The sequence below is a fragment of the Chenopodium album genome, chromosome 1, assembly GCF_948465745.1.
Source record: "Chenopodium album chromosome 1, dcCheAlbu1.1, whole genome shotgun sequence".
NCBI lineage: Eukaryota > Viridiplantae > Streptophyta > Magnoliopsida > Caryophyllales > Amaranthaceae > Chenopodium > Chenopodium album.
Window position 1 is genome coordinate 25,511,470 of NC_137834.1, and position 16,968 is coordinate 25,528,437.

The window sequence follows — 16,968 nt, forward strand, 5'->3', positions numbered from 1 at the left end:
ATGCTATTTTTTTCCTATATATAGGGGTCGTATCTCCACGTTTTTCTTCATTCACAACAATCATCTAATTCTATTATTTCTCTCTCTAAAAGCTAGAAGCTTTCTCTCTCTATTCTTTTTCTAAATCTTCCCTCTTACAAAATTCCTCATTCATAAGTTCTAGACACACCCAGCCAAGTTCGAAGTTGCCTTCACCCTAGACATGAAAGGTTGATAATTTCTGAGGGTTTGGTCCCCAAATCCCTATTTTAAATATTTAATTTTATTGTTTGTTTTATTATTTTCCTTGAAATTACTAACGTGTGTATTTTTCTATTAGAAAGAGGTATGAGGCATCGAAGTAAGTACTTTAATTGTTTTATTGATCTTTTGATATAGAAATCATGCTTAAATTGTTTTGTTGATTCCTAGTATCATGTTAGGATGTTTTATTGCTTCCTAGTATCATGTTTAGGGTAATTTCTAATATCATGTATTTTATTATGATGCTTCCTATTTCTTTCCTAATATTATGTTAGTATCACGTTAGGGCTAATTGATCTTTATTGTTTAGTGACATGCTAGGATTTGTTATTAATCTTAATAGTATCATGCCTAGATCTTGCTAATATTATTATGCTTTGAGATTGAAAATATTATTGTTATGATGATGATTGTTATAATGTTGCTTGATATTATTTTTTTTATTGTTATTGCTTGATCACGCCCTTTATGCATGTTTAAAGGAAATTTGTATTTGTAATCACGCTTAATAAGATAATTAATAATCTTGTTTAGGTTAATATGATTATAATTCAAGTGATCGCCAATAATAGGGTTGTTGTGCATTAATATTCAACCAACATAGATTAAACAGGTTTAGGGTTAACCTCTTGATTGCATGTTAGTCAAAAATCGCACATGAATATGAGAAGAGTAAAGTAGAGGCCTATTTTTTTAGGGTCGATTTAATCACTTTTAGGTTGGATTTGTACCTTCATCCCCGAACTTTCAGTCATGGTTCCAGACCTATTAGAGTTAACGATCTCCTGGATCGTTAAGGGGTGTAGCCTTCACCCTGTGAACGGTTTACAAGTTCCTAAAACTTGTTGGTGACTCTTTTGCTCTAGTTTCCTTCCCTTTGGACGCCACCATACTTAAGTGTATGATCACAGTGGGGCTCAAGGATTCACTCTAGAAGTGGATGGGTGAATGGAATATTATAAATGTTTTTATGTAGGTTTTTACAAAAGTGACTAGCATGACCGAACTAGGATAGTAAATACAGACTGTGTTCTGTTATATATTTTTGTAAATCTTATAAATGCGTATTGTGTGCTGTTAATAAATTTTGAACTTAGTTTAATTAGATTGATCCTAATTTCTTGTACTACCATGCTTAATGATGAAGTCAAGAAGACGACTTATCTTTAAAGACAAAGCCTAAAGGTGCCAAAATGACCTTGAAGATTGAAGATTGGATGCTTCAAGATTATTTTGAAGGGGTCATGCTAGTTCACTATGCATTTATATATATCTATTTATATTGCTTATATACCAAGATATTTTGATGTATGTTTTAGGATTTCTCATGTTGACTGATTAGTGAAGTTCACTTAAATCAAACCAACATAATAGAAATCTAAGTCCTAAAGAAAACTAAGTTAAAATTGTCATTCCAAAATGACAACTTACTAAAACTTCAAAAGTAGGTGTTGGGCTATGCAAAAGCAAAAAAAAAAAGATGACAATAAATTAAATTTCTAAATTGATTATTTTAATTTTTATAATTGTTATGAGCCCATTGTACAAGTTATTCTCTTTTTGTTGAAATGATTGTTCAAAAATGGTCATTAACACTGTGTTTGGATAAAGATAGGGGAAGGAAAAGAAGGGGAGGGAAAGGGAAGGGAGGGAAGAATAATAAGTTTTCCTTCCAAATCTCTCTATTATTGGAGGGATAAATTTTTTACAATTTAATTCCTCTATTTCTCTCCCCTTCAATTCGCTTCCTTCCTCATTTGATATCCAAATGAGAGATACCCCATCTCTCCATTTCTCTTCTCTTCTTTTCCATCCATTTCCTTCAATCCAAACACACCGTTATTGTTATTTTAGTTGTTCTGTTAAAATTTAGTGCATTGTATTCAGCTAGAATTATTGGTTTGTTTGACATGCATATCAACATATTTGGTTAATAGTATTCAATATATATGTTATCTAATTAAAAATATGAAATAAATTTAAGAATATGAGGGATGGACTATAATATTTAGTAGTTTAAGTGTCAATATTATCTGTTGATTAATATGCTGTCGTTGGTGCCCTACCATTGCCAAGATTCTGGTTCTGCCATTGATTTTATGTCTTATTCTCACAAATTTTCCAAAAGATGAGATAGCTTCTTTAATTAAAAGCTTTAATGTACTTTTAAAGCAAACTCCAATAATTAAAAGGAAAATTTGCGAGGAAGGTCCTTTTATGAGGTTGACCTTGTGTGGAAGGTCCTTTTATGAAAAAGGTGGCACAAAAGGTCCTTATATGAACATTGGGTTGCGAGGAGGGTCTGTTGACCGTTCTCCGGCGTTAACCAAAATTTTCCGGCCATTTAAAATCACGTGCAAATCACGTGACCCTTAAGTTACCCTTCCCCCCCCCCCCCCTTTTCCCTCTTTTCACACAATTTTCCCTCATTCCCCCATTTCTCCCTTATGAAACCCTAATTTCAAAACCAAATTAATCCCCAAATCTTCAATTCTTATCCCTAAAATTACAATTGAAGGCCAATCAAAGCCATTCAACCATAGCCGGTGCTGCGTGCTCTTCTTTCCTCCTCACCTTAGTGTTGTTGCTTGAACTTTTCCCCATCGTCTTCTTCGTTCTTTAATTTTCGCCGGTTATTGGTGGGTGGGTGTTCGTGGGGGTCGTGGGGTTGGGTTCTAGTGGGGTGGATGTTCGAGGTGTGGGTTTTAATGGGTGGTTTTCGTAGGTGGTCGGTTCTGGTAGTTTTGGTGAAATTAAACACCATAACAACCAAAATTGTAATTCCAATTGTTGTTTCCAAGCTTAATTTAAAGGGGGAAAAGGGAAATCAAGGGAAAAGAGGGAAAAAGGGGGGAAAAAACCTCATTTAAGTGGTCACGTGCACATCACGTGATTATTTTTGGCCGGAAAAAATTGATCAACGCCGGAATTTGGTCAAAGGACCCTCCTCGCAACCCAATGTTCATATAAGGACCTTTCGTGTCACATTTTTCATAAAAGGACCTTCCACACAAGGTCGACCTCATAAAAGAACCATCCTTGCAAATTTTCCTAATTAAAACTCAGAACAAATACAAAGCCCATAAAAATTCTTGAAAGTACAAATAATGGAAATACAATGAAATAATATGTAAGATTCCTCCATGAATAATTAACCCTTTTTTGTCAGCGACACCGTAACATTGATGAACACACTCTTCTCTTTGGCCATGGAAATATGAACGATTTCGCTATACCGTTGAAATAACTCTTCAATGATAGAATTTCCAAAATGATTTACGAGTAAGGGCTCTGTCACAGATCTCATGCAATTGACAAAATCATAATGAAGTGAAACAGTAGAAGAGTTTTTATTCTGATCCTTTGCTTCCCAGCTTACTTCAGAAATATCAACTTGATTGAGCACAAATGATCCTTCTTCTTCCACCAACAAACTTACCTCTGATCCTGATGGAGTGTAAATAGGAAGGTTGAATGAATTTAGCTTCTCTTCCTCGATTAAACCCTGCACAAATAAGATATTGTTTATACTCATCACTCGATTTCTTCAATAATACTAAGAAGTCACCTTGTCAAAATCTCTCATACTAATTTTTTCACTGGATTTTCTTGCATAATATGAAGTATGTAATCAAGTTTCCACTGCTTAATTATTTACAAAGTATATTGATAGAAAAGGATATATTGAATAAATTCAATCTTAGAGTATTGTTTTTGTATCAAATGTGAATAAAGTAAAAAAAATTGGGATTGCTTAAGAAAAAAGTGAATAAAAAAAAAAAAAAAAAATAGTGTTTGAAAAGATGTATTATAATTGAATTGAAGGGATAAGATGGTAAAACAAGTATGCCATAAATTGAATGCAGTAAGTCTCATATATGACATAGTTATGTAAAGTTTATTGTAAAATGTTCAATTTGAAGGTAATTTCTTTAATTTATATGGAAATTTTAATTTTTTTTTCGGATAAAGGCGACTTTTTATAAGAAAAGATTTTATTGTATTTAATGTGTAATTTCTATATGCTATGAACTTTAGGCCCTGTTCTTTAGAGCTGCTCTACTCTACTTTAATCTTCTATGCTCTGATCTGCCTGCTTTGCTCTTCTCTTCTTAAAAATCATAATTAATATTGAGTTATTATAATAATAATAATTAATATTTATTATTAATAATAAATAATTATAATTTAATAATAACAATAATTAATATTGAATTATAATAACAATAATTAATATTGAATTATAATAACAATAATGATTAATACTTAATAATAATAATATTAAAAATTAATATTTAATAATAATAATAATAGTAAATAAATATTTAATAATTATAATAATAATTAATATTGAGTAATAATAATAATAAATATTTAATAATAATAATAAATAAATAAATAATATTTAATAATTATAATAATAATTAATATTGAATTATAATAATAAATAAATAAATAATATTTAATAATTATAATAATAATAATTAATATTTAATTATAATAATAATTATAATAATAATAATTAATATTGAATTATAATAATAATAATAATAATAATAATAATAATAATAAATATTTAATAATAATAATAATAAATAAATATTTGATATTAATAATAATAATGAATACTTAATAATAATAATAGTAATAATAATAATGATAATAATAGTAATAATAATAATTAATAATAATAATAATAATAATAATAATAATAATAATTAAATAATATTTATTAATAATTATTATGATTATAATTATAATAATTAATATTAAATAATAATTATTATAATAATGATGCGATAGTAGTTAAATTTTGTGAGAAACTACCTAATAAAAAAATGATGTAAGAAAGTACCTAATAAAAGGTTAAATGTTGTAAAATACTACATTTGACCTAATTTCCACCGTTTACTTAATTTTACAATGTTGATCCACCTTAAAACACCCCCCGAAACCATCATGAGGGTTGGTTTTCAAGGTTGTAAGGTCGTTTTCGGGGTTGTTAGAGGATATTATAAGTTGGTGAGGGTGATTAGTTCCTTGGGATGGTGGTTTACGGGGTAAGAGGTAGTGATTTTCGGGTTGAAAAATGGTTTAGGTGTGGCGGAGTGAGGCGATTTCAAGCAAATTGTATTAGTTTTGGGAATGAATAGGTGGTTACAAGAGTGTTTTGAGGTCGGTCAATGGTACAAATCCGGTATAGATAGTATTTTACAACATTTTACCTTTTCTTGGGTAGTTTTGTACAACATTTTACCTTTATTAGGTATTTATTACAACATTTTTTTAATTAGGCAGTTTTTCACAAAATCTGTGTTTTATTAGGTATTTTTTGACAAAAAGTCCTTATTATTTTTAGGGAATTGCGCTTATTAATTTAAGTAGATTATTCCTGCCTGTGCAAAACATAGTTTTAATAAAAAAAATCTAAAGTATAGAACTGGTATATACAATGAAACTTTTCAATTTTGTCATAAATTACATTGGAAGGAGATTTCTTAAAAAAATACAGTTTGAATAATGTAAGAAATTTCTGGACATTTGAATATTAGTGATAGACATTTAAATCAAACGATAGGAATACAATTGTTATTCAATTTACTATACTTCGATTTTCTAGATTAAAGTTGTTGAAAAAATTTACTTAAATTAGCTTGTTTACAAAGTGTCACACAACTAAAAAAAAAAAAAAAAAAAAAAAAACCAAAAATATCAAAAAAAATGGCATCATCAATGGTTTTAGACGAGAAAAAATTTCATAAGAAAGCGATACGTATATAGTTTTGAGAAGATATAATGTTAGCAATGTTTTGTTTTAGTAATAATTAATAAAGAAAATTGTGAAAAGGACCTTTTAAGTGGTCGACTTTTTGAAAAGTGACCTTTTAAGTGAAAACTTGTGAAAAATGACCTTTTAAGTTACATTTTGTTTGTATAAGGTACTTGGGGTGACCTTCCGTGGTGGTCAATGCTAGAGCTCCGGCGTTGACTATCACGTGTTAGTCACGTGACTTTTTTAAAAAAAAATCGGTTAAATCAAGAAATGAGGGAAATTTGGGGGATTTTTTTTTTAAAAAAAAAAAGTCAAGTGACTAACACGTGATAGTCAACGTCAGAGCTCCGGCATTGACCACCACGTAAGGTTGGAAGCTCACCCAAGTAACCCATTAAAACAAAATGCAACTTAAAAGGTCCTTTTCAAAAGTTTTCACTTAAAAGTTCCTTTTTCAAAAAGTCGGTCACTTAAAAGGTCATTTTCACAATTTTTTCTAATTAATAAATACGAATTACTAACTTAAATAGTGAGAACATATAAAATGACAAAGGTACAATTATTACTATACATACTCCGTATGTGGTTGATCACGTCTAAAAAGTCAGTGCAAGATTATTGTTATGATTTTGATAGGGATTACTAGGGATGATTTATATTAGGAATATATTATTACCTCAAAAACCATATCATTGAGCGCATTAGCAAGAAGATCAAACATGTTACATGCTTCCTTACTGTATATTTCACTGCTTCTTCGTCCCAATATCGTTAGCACCATCATACCTCCTGCAATAACTTCTTTGGATCGACACCTTAGAAATGCTGAAAAGTCTTTTTCAAACTGTTTGTAGTAGGCTTCAAGCACGTTACATGGGCTTGTACTTGATAAGAATATGCTCTGTTTATTGTCTTCAATCTCATCAGGTACCTGATCCGTTATTATGGTCAAACTTTGATGTAATACAATGTTAATAAAATCACACATAGTTAATTGATGTATATTACTCATTCCTTTTTTTTCAACAATATATAATCCAAGATATTATTTGACAAAAACACTTATAGTAAGGTACTAGCCCACAAATTGTCTTATAAACAAGGTATCTTTTGACAATTATATACCCTTTTTATATTATCCTTTTATTAAAAATCATTAGTTCCCCTTTGATTTATATATTATCCTACAACACTATTCGTTGGCATGAGATCGTGGTGCTGTCAGCAACTCAGCATAGTTCATTTAACAATATTCAGGATTGATCTACGGGGAAGAAGAGGATCTTCTACCTTTACTACTTATGTGCAAGTAGTCGTATTCAATAGTTTAGAAAATTAATAATAATATAAAAAATATATATATATATTATCAGTTGAGATTGCATAAAAGAGAGAGAAAAAAAAAAAAAAAACATGGCTGCAAATCAAAGGATATATTAATTCAAGAAATTGTCCCTTGTTTTCATTAGGAAATTGTGTGTTTTAGTACCTCGAAAATAGGCCTTGTTAAATTTTGGTACTTACTTAAAACTTTTTTTTTTTTTTTTTTTTACATTAGTACCCATGAAAGTGTAAAATTATAGGGTTTGGTACCTCTGTTTATGTTCTATATTAATTTTTCCGTTAGTGGGCCCATTTTCTAATTATTTAATAATTTAATTAATTAAAAAAAACATTAAAAAATAATTAAAAAAAAAACCCAACCAGCCACTGCCACCCTCCCCCTCCCCGTGCCGGCTGCTGGTGCCCAAACTCTCCCTTGACGCCGGCGAGCCCACCTCCTCCCTTTCCCTCCTCTGCACAACAGCAGCAATTCTCCAAAACAACCACCGTTCGCTGACAACAACCCCTCTCCCATGTTCGCCGGCCTCATCTCACCCTGAAAAAAAACCACCATCCCCCTTTTGCTGCTCCCCAAAACCCTAAGACCCACTTGAAACAACCCGGAAAAAAAACCCCCGTTTAGGGTTTTTAAACAACCCAGAAAACGGTTGGTTTTTTAGGTGGTTTCAGGTTAATTTTGCGGCCATCGCGGAGATATGATGTTTTAGATGGTTTTTCCAATGCGTGTTGCAGGGGGATAAATTTGGTGGTGGTGGTGTGATGGAGCGGCAAATTGGAGATGCTGGTGCTGCGAATTGGAGGTGCGATGGTGCAAATTAGAAATGTTGGTGATTTGAATTGGAGTGATGGTGCTCAAATTGGTGGCTATTGTGGTGCGATTTGGTGGTGTTGGTGGTTAATTCGGCAGCTAACGGTGGTTGCAGTCATGGTGGCGAGGTAAGGTGGTTGCGTGTCTGGTTAATAGTGACTAGAAGGTGGCTAAGGGATCGCTAGAAGGTGGCTAAGGGGTGGCCGGAAGGTGACATGGCCCACTAACAGAAAAGTTAACGAAACATGGACGAGGGTACCTAAACCTATATTTTTACACTTTGATGGGTATGTACCAAAGTAAAAAAAAACTTTTAAACGGGTATCAAAATTCAACTGGGTCCAATTTCGAGGTACTAAAATTCAAATTTTCCTTTTCATAAAACAAGATTGTAAAAAAAAAATCTTAAATGGAGATATCATGAGATATGATGTACTGTCTCCGTTTATATATTTGCAAATTTAAAATATTTAACATCTCATAAATAATAGCTTAAAGTTGCAAATAATATAAAATAGAGGTAATATCTCTAGGTATCGCTTTGAAATGTTACGTCACATTTTGTGATAATTTGATCCATTTGTATTTCTTTTTTAATATCTGTTTTGTTTTGAGGGAGAGTCATGTGTGGTTTTAATAAGTCAGAGTTAGAATTAGGTTGAAATCTTGTAATAACATACTACCTCCGTTTTTTTATTAGTTGACACGTTTTGACTTTAGCACTATTCACATACCTCCCTTTGACCATGTTTTGTGATTTATATGTAAGGAAAAATTTAGTCAAGTGTGATCTTATTATATTCGTCACAACGTACTTTTCATAATATCAATTTTTTATATTTTTTGCTTATCGATAACTAAAGATTTTAATGATTTAATTTGTGCAATGGCAAATGTGACTAAAAAAACATGTCAACTAAAAAGAGACGGAGGAAATAGTAAAAAGTGTATCATTTCATGAATATATTAAGCTTTTCAATATTATTATCTTGGAACATTTGTGTGGAAGGTATATATATGTTCACTACTTTGTCCGGAATGACCTTATATATTTAATTAGTCTATAAAGAACTTATAAATTTATTAATTTTGTTCTTTGGGGGACCTTGAAGTCGGAATCCAACAATAATAGACTTTTTTCTTTGACATTAATTGATCTTTCAAGTGACATTAAAAAATGACCCCTTATCCTTTTTTTTTTTTTTTTCACGATTTCCCTCCAATTCCTCCTCTCTTCTAATCGTTAAATGGCACAAATCAAAATAAAGGGATTTGAGGGAATTATTGAAAAAAGAAAATGAGTCATTTTTTAAGGTCACATGAGAGGTTAACGTCGGAGAAAAAAGTCAATTATTGTCAGATTTCGACCTGAAAGGTCCTTCTAAACAACAAAATTAACTTATAAGGTTATTTTAGATCACTTTAAACATATAATGTCATTCCAAACAAAATAGTGAAACATATACATCCCTTTTAGACAAATTTTCCTATTATCTTAGCTTCTTCGTAACTAACTCGATTATGTACTACATATATAAAACGAACAGAGAGAGCGAGCATCACCTGAGATAGCCAGTGAAGGCTATATGAAGAATGGACAAATTGCAAGTGGTTGGTGGGGAAAAGCCTACCATAGAAAGAACCAGGGACACCATTCACAAAACAATTTCCAAAATCATCTCCCAGATGCTGCTTAACCAAAACTTCAAAATTTTCCAATGACCTAAAGATAGAGTTGAAATCGTTCCTTGGGAGATCATTTAAGTAAATTTGATACTCTTGAGGTCCATTTCCTAGCTCTCGCCGAACCTTGTCGACGGTTGCTATGAGGTCGGACACCACACTCAAGCTGTTTGCCGACGAACACCCCAAGTCTGCAATGCCTAAGGTTGCTGGTTGTTTCTTGCAATATAACTCTTTTATAGATTTCTCTTTTAACTTTTTTGTCAATGCTAGCACTTGTTTCTGTAAAGATAGAAGTTTCATTTATATATATATATATATATATAATTTCTGTAAAAATCAATAATATCAAAAAAAAAAAAAAAAAAAAAAAAAAAAAAAAAAAAAAAACATAAAAGAAATCAGTAAGCAAAAATAAGGCAAATTGATCTGAGCTTGAATATGAGCGCTACAAAACATTGAACAAAGTAGCTAGTACACTACCTCGAGAGAGAGAGAAAAAAAAAAGTAGCTAGTACACTAAGTGACACAATATTTATTACCCTGAGTGCATCTCAGCGCATATCTCCTATATGTTTTGTAAATATATAGGAGGGAAAAAATGTAATTTTGGCAAGCTTTTGGAAAAAAACTGACTCAAAAGTGGTACATTATAATGTACTATTATGTACCATTATGCATGTATAATGTAGTATTAAAGTATAAGTTTTCTAAATATTACTTTTTGTGTTATATTATGCATGTAGTGACACTTTTTACCATCCCATAGGTTGAATATTTCCCCCCCAAAATATTTCCCAACTGTCACCTATTACATATATAATGATACATTTTTCATCTTATATGTTTGCTAAACCAATAGGAGCTATGCGCTAAGGGTTATACCCTTGCAACACAATATACAAATGATAACCCGCCTCCCTCTTTTTATTCAGTGCAACGTTTGGGATTTCATATTTGTCAAATTCACGTTATTCTATCTCCGTTTCATGTTATTTGCAAGGATTTGACATAAAATGTAAGCATAAAATGTTTAATCGTTTTAAATAATGGAAAAGGGAGGTAGATAAAAAGTTGATCAACATAACTATATTTTTCCCTACGTTAATAACAAAAGACGATTACAGAGAGTGTAAATAATTTAAATTTGAAATGTTGCTATCAAAAAAATAAGAAGAAATATTTATTTAAAAAAAATAGAAAAAAATAATTTGATGAGAAATACTCAGTTTGTAGTTAACTTCTCTACACTAAGGCCATGTTAAGTGTTCACTTCACCTTAAAACTAAATTATTCAGTCTAATTAATTTCAGTTCAATAAAAAAATTTTCAGATAAGTAAAAATAGTTTTAGTTTGGTAAAAATAATTTCAGTGACTTTGAGAAGAAATATAATAGGAAAAAAGTAAAAATAATTTCACTTCAGCAAAATAAATTCAGTTCAGTAAAATTAGTTTTAGTTTAACAAAAATAATAAAAGTTCAACAAAAATAATTTCAATTCATTAAAAATAATTTCAGTTTAGAGAAAATAAGATAAAGTAAACGGAACCTAAAATATATAGACTTACTTAATAACTTGTTATACACTCATAATAATATCCAAAACAAAAAATCAAGATTGTGCTTCTGTATAGTACTTTACTAGGTTATGTCCCGTGCCATGCACGATAATTTTTAATACTTAATACTTATCATTAGTTTAACACTATTATCTATACTTAGTATTTGAAAATTATAACCAATAAACTAAGAAAGACACGTGTCCTCATCCATTCTATTACACTTCTCTAACTATAGTGCCACATGTCATCTTACACTATTAATTTTTTATTACATCATTTTTTTAAATTCTTTCATTAAACTTATACTTCATCTTTTCATCTTCATCTCTTCCCTTTAATTAAACCTTTTCCTATATTCTCTCTTTAATTTTAGCCCTTCCACCTTCTTTTTAAGCCTCTTTTTCGATTAAAGTTCAAAAATTTTAATTTCTTTAATCATGTTTCCGATTACATATTATACCCTATAATGACTTATTGATATTTCCTCACTTATTTCTTAATACAATTTTATATGAATAACCCGTGCATTGCACGGGCTAGAAGGCTATATTAATTATAAAAAATTATACCATTAAGGAGACAACCCTCACCTTCACATAATTAAAACATCTAAATATATATATCGTCACCCCACCTCCACCTCCCCTGATTCCCAACTTTCTCTCTCTAAACTCTCCTTTACTCTCCCATCTCCCTCTTCTCTCGTAACCCTAAAATCAAAATACTGGGGATGAGTATTATTAGTAGTTAGTATGGATGGCAATCTAGTCCGGATCCGACCTTACTCCGCCCCGATCCGAGGTAAAATATCCGCTTTGAGTCCGAGAAAAAAGTAATCCGAGTTCAACTCTGTAAAAATAATCCGACTCGGAGTCGGAGGAGGGTTGAAGTCGGATCCTACAAAAAATCCGAGAAAAAATTCCGACTCTGACAAATGTCCGACTTTAACGGATTATTTGACTTTGACTCCAATAGATAGTAGATTTTTGTGTGGGTCATGGTGGCATTGGGTATGGGTTGTAAAGGCCCAAATAGCCCAACATCTCAAAGTATATTGAATAATGAAAAAAAAACTTGGAGTCGAGTCGGATCGGAGTCGGAGTCGGAGGTCGGATATTGAAGTCGTAGTCGGATGTCTGAGTCGGATGTCGGAGTCGGAGTCAGATTTAACCTCTGACTTCCTGTCGGGTCGGAATCAGATTTAGCATAATCCGCTCCGACTCTGACCCGTTGCCATCCCCAGTAGTAAGATCGAGCTTTGATCATGCCAACTCTTCAACCCTCAGAATCACAAAAAACCTCTTCAATGATTCAAGGATTGTATTGCATATTTCTGTTCACATTATTTTAGGAAATTTTGTATCACCCACAGCCCAATTTTGGAATCCCTATCCATAAGAAAATTTATTTTAAAATACCACCTACAAAGACACAAAAAAATAAAAAGAAAAAAAATTACCACCCAAACTGATAGATCTAACTTTTAAAAAATAAATAGTTTAAATCCCGTACAATGGACGGTTATTATTAAATTTTCTAAAGAGTTATTACATTGAATTTTATAAAAAAAAAACTTAATTTCATAATACTAATTCAAAAATAAATATAACTTAATTTTATATGTAACTCTATCAATGTCAAGATTAGTGACACTTAGACTTGATTAAAAAAAAAAAAAGGAGGCCTTTGAAGATTTTATTTTTTGTAAAAAAATTCTTAGAGGATAGTACCCGCACATGCTGCGTTAGTATTGATACAACTTTTAAGAGTAGAAAATAAAGTATATATATATATATCTTATCAAAATTATTTTATTTTTAATTGACTTAACCATTATTGCAAAAGTAACAAAAATGGAAGAAAAAAAAAGTTTATAGTATTATCGAAGACTTAAATAATATATAGCAGTATTGTTTAATAATTACCTCATTTTTTTTACAAAAATAATACCAAATAAAAGACTACTTATATGTAAAAATATATTATATGGGTTTATATGGAGAATTATTATTGTTAAGATTATATTTTTTTTATTTTTTTAAGGTATAACAATATTAGGTACTCCATGACTTTTATATATTTTTGTGCCGCCCTATGTTGACTTATCTTTACACAATTATTCACATACTCCGCTTTGACCCGTTTTAGTAATTTATGTTTCTTACATAAGAAAAATATAATAATGCATGTATTTGTTGGAATCGTCTTATTAATTTGTAGTTTCTAAACATATACTTTTTACCATTATCAATATTATTATTAAAACTTCGAGGTAAGAAGCGGCATTTTGTCGTCTATCATTTTTTTGTTATGTCACCACGTCACTTTTAAGTTTTTACCACATCACTTTTACACTTGTATTATTGTAATTAAATGTACATGGTTTGCACCTTATAATAATGACCAATTGTATAATAAATTTATTAATTCAGGTATTTATAAAATAATACTCCCTCCATTTCAATTTGTTAGTCCCATATACTATTTTGGGCGTTTCAAAAATATCTACCCATATTGAATGTATTCCACTTTTAACTTACTTTTTATTTCCTATTTTATACATATTAAATTCTGATTGGTTAGATTAATTGATTGTGAGTTAATGACATGACTCTAAATAAAGAATTTACTCCCTTATTTATGCAATTATGGCTAATGCTTTACTAAAAAAATCAAAAAGATTTAATATTGCAAAACTATTTATGATTTTTTTTTTATTATTATTTTTTTTTTTTACTTTAATGCTAGATTCCAAATATTCTCCTTTTCTTATTTTATGTGATTGATTCCATATGGGACTATCATATTGAAACGGAGGGAGTATCAACTTTTATTACCCAAAATTAAGTTTTCAATTGATAGTGTTTAGGCACAATTGAAGTTATTGAAATTGATATCAACTTTAAAGAAAGAAGGTGTTACTTGCAAACCAATAGACTAGCAATTATTAGTATTTATGTTTGGTCACAATGTTTTTAAATTGTTTTAACCCATTTAATTAGTAAAATTGTAACCGATATGTTTATTCAATATATTTATCCCTATAAATTTAACTAGTCAAGGAAATGATACAGACACTAAATGGTCTAAACCTCTTGAAGAAACATTTTACCGAGTGAGTAATAATGTGTTAGGTGAATAATTGTTTACTATAATTTACTTGGCTTAGAGTGGATATATTTTGCATGCTTAACTCATATTTTTACACTTTTAATACATCATCCCAAATTAATTATGACCTATATATGTTAGTAAGTTACAATTAACATTTTGGTTCGATGAAAGTGTAATAAGTATGATTTGCTATATTTTAATTGAGATTCCATTGAGTGATTTGCTTTATATATAGTTCACTCAAAGCCTAAAAACCAGTTATAGTGCGTATAAAATCTTCATTATTCACTACGTATGCACAGTGGTTGAATATTGGTTTGATAACATTTGTGCATCCAATTTAGAAAGGGTTTACATTTATTTTTCTTAAAAAGGGATATAATGTATGTAATTATTTGTCATGTAATCTATATAAATTGAAGAAGAAAACAAACACCTGGGGTATTACCCGGGCCACTAGCATGAAATATTGCTAGCTTAAAGTAGAAAGATTAAATTAAAATTAGAAAGCTAACTTAAAAAAAAATTTAAATTAGAATTAACATTAATTACAATGATCGACACGTTATTTTATCATGTTTTCCCAAATTATTACCACTTTTGGTAATATTTTAAATGCTTATCATACGCGTTTTCGAAACAAAAAAAAAACTTAAAAAAATGCTCACAAGATTTTTTTTTTTTTTTTTTAAAAAGTAAAAAAAAAAAAAAAAAAAAAAAAAAAAAAAGCATTTAATCTAAATAAGCTAGTAAAACTAGCCAAATGAAAAAGCCAACAGTGAGCAGCTAAACAATGCATAATAAAAACAAATTGATATAAGATTAAAAGGTTCCCAAAAGGAAAATCGTCACTTAGTCTTAAACATAAACAAAGAGTGTTCATTAATAGCTCTAATTACCAATATCTAAAAGTTATAAACTTTTAATATGAGGAGAATATAAATCGAGAAAAATTTAACCTATCTATTTGACATTTAAATATAAGTTTGTGTGTACGTGGTCAAATGTGAAGATTATTATAATGGCAAGGATTTATATGCAAATATTTTATATGTAATTATAAGCATAAAATTTTTCAACTGAATGTGCAAAATGAATTTTAAGCTCAAGTCCAGTGTGCATAATTTTGGTCTACCGAGAAAAATTGAAAAATTTTAGCAGCTTGAAAATTATTTGCACATGCACAACTATAAAAAAATATGCATAATCACTAAAAAATCTATACACATTCAATATAAAATATATGCACATATTTTTCTCTCTCTCATTTTAAGAACATTTTTATTGGATCTCAACCCTATCCTATGTAGTTCCTTCATTTTTTTAATCACAATCTTTACAATAATTTTACACTATTCAGTACATTCCTGGCCTTTATTATCTTTAGTGTTTAAGATATTGGAAAAAAACAACATTTCGTATACATGTGCCTTAATAAATTTATCTTTAAATTTATGTTTTTAAAATTCTTTACAAAAATAAAACTTAGGCCATTAAATTTATAAAATATACATTTGGCAAGCATGAAATCTCTATCGTACGTAACGTTACAAAAAAACAGAGAAATATATACTTATGTAATGTAATTTAAAACCAATTGGCTGTTGGAGGAGTGGTGATTGGGACTACAGTTGATAAGGAGGACTCGTGTTTGATCCCCTGTAACAATAATTGGGAGGGGATTGGAATCTAATCACCCATAATTGATTTTTAAATTAGCTCAAAAGGTGAAACTGGTATAACAACAAAAAAAAATTAAAAAAAAATAATACTTGAGACATTAGATTTTCATTTATACTTAATCAAAATCTCTCCAGATTTAAAATGGGACAAACTTTTAGGGCCTTATTACCTGCATATAGGATGCTTTTGCATAGCTGGAATCATCTAGCCCCTCTTTCATGCGAAGCACTTGCTTTACCTGGTCGCGCTTGACCATCTTCTCCATCCTCCTCATCATCCTAGTTGATATAATGAGCTTTCCTATTATGGGTCAATTACTATAAATAATAGTGGAGATCTCATCATTTTTTATTTATTTATTTTTTTTTTTTTTTTTTTTTTGGTGTGTGTGTGAGAGGGAGAGAGAGAGAGAGAGAGATAATTGTTTAAAGTATCCTTAGAAAAATTCATTTGTTTTGTTTTTTTTATTATTTTATTTTTTGACAGGTAAGAATATTTCATTTGGGTGTACTGCCTACTTCACTACTTGTCACGTTCTTTGTTACATGAAATTATGAGACCAAATTAAGTTATTCATTAAACATATTTAAAATTTTAAACTTATCTTTTATTACTATATTTAATTTATTTGGGAAATAAAAATTAATTTGTCTTCAATATCACGACCGTTTGCATGTGATATTCTTTGAAATCTGGCTATCTGCACATATTTCACATATTTTATCTAAATTAAGTTAACGAAAAATAAACTACTCTA

The 16,968-nt window shown here is 29.9% G+C and overlaps 1 protein-coding gene across 1 annotated transcript; it reads right to left on the bottom strand.

The window, feature by feature from the left end:
- Positions 1-3,394: 3,394 nt before the first annotated feature.
- LOC145575519 (salicylate carboxymethyltransferase-like) lies at positions 3,395-16,485 on the bottom strand. The gene is made up of 4 exons (XM_081633396.1): positions 16,381-16,485; positions 9,732-10,133; positions 6,693-6,947; positions 3,395-3,748 (listed from the first exon to the last, which is right to left on the bottom strand). The coding sequence occupies exons 1-4, from the start codon at positions 16,483-16,485 to the stop codon at positions 3,395-3,397; spliced, it is 1,116 nt and encodes a 371-aa protein (XP_081489522.1).
- Positions 16,486-16,968: the final 483 nt, after the last annotated feature.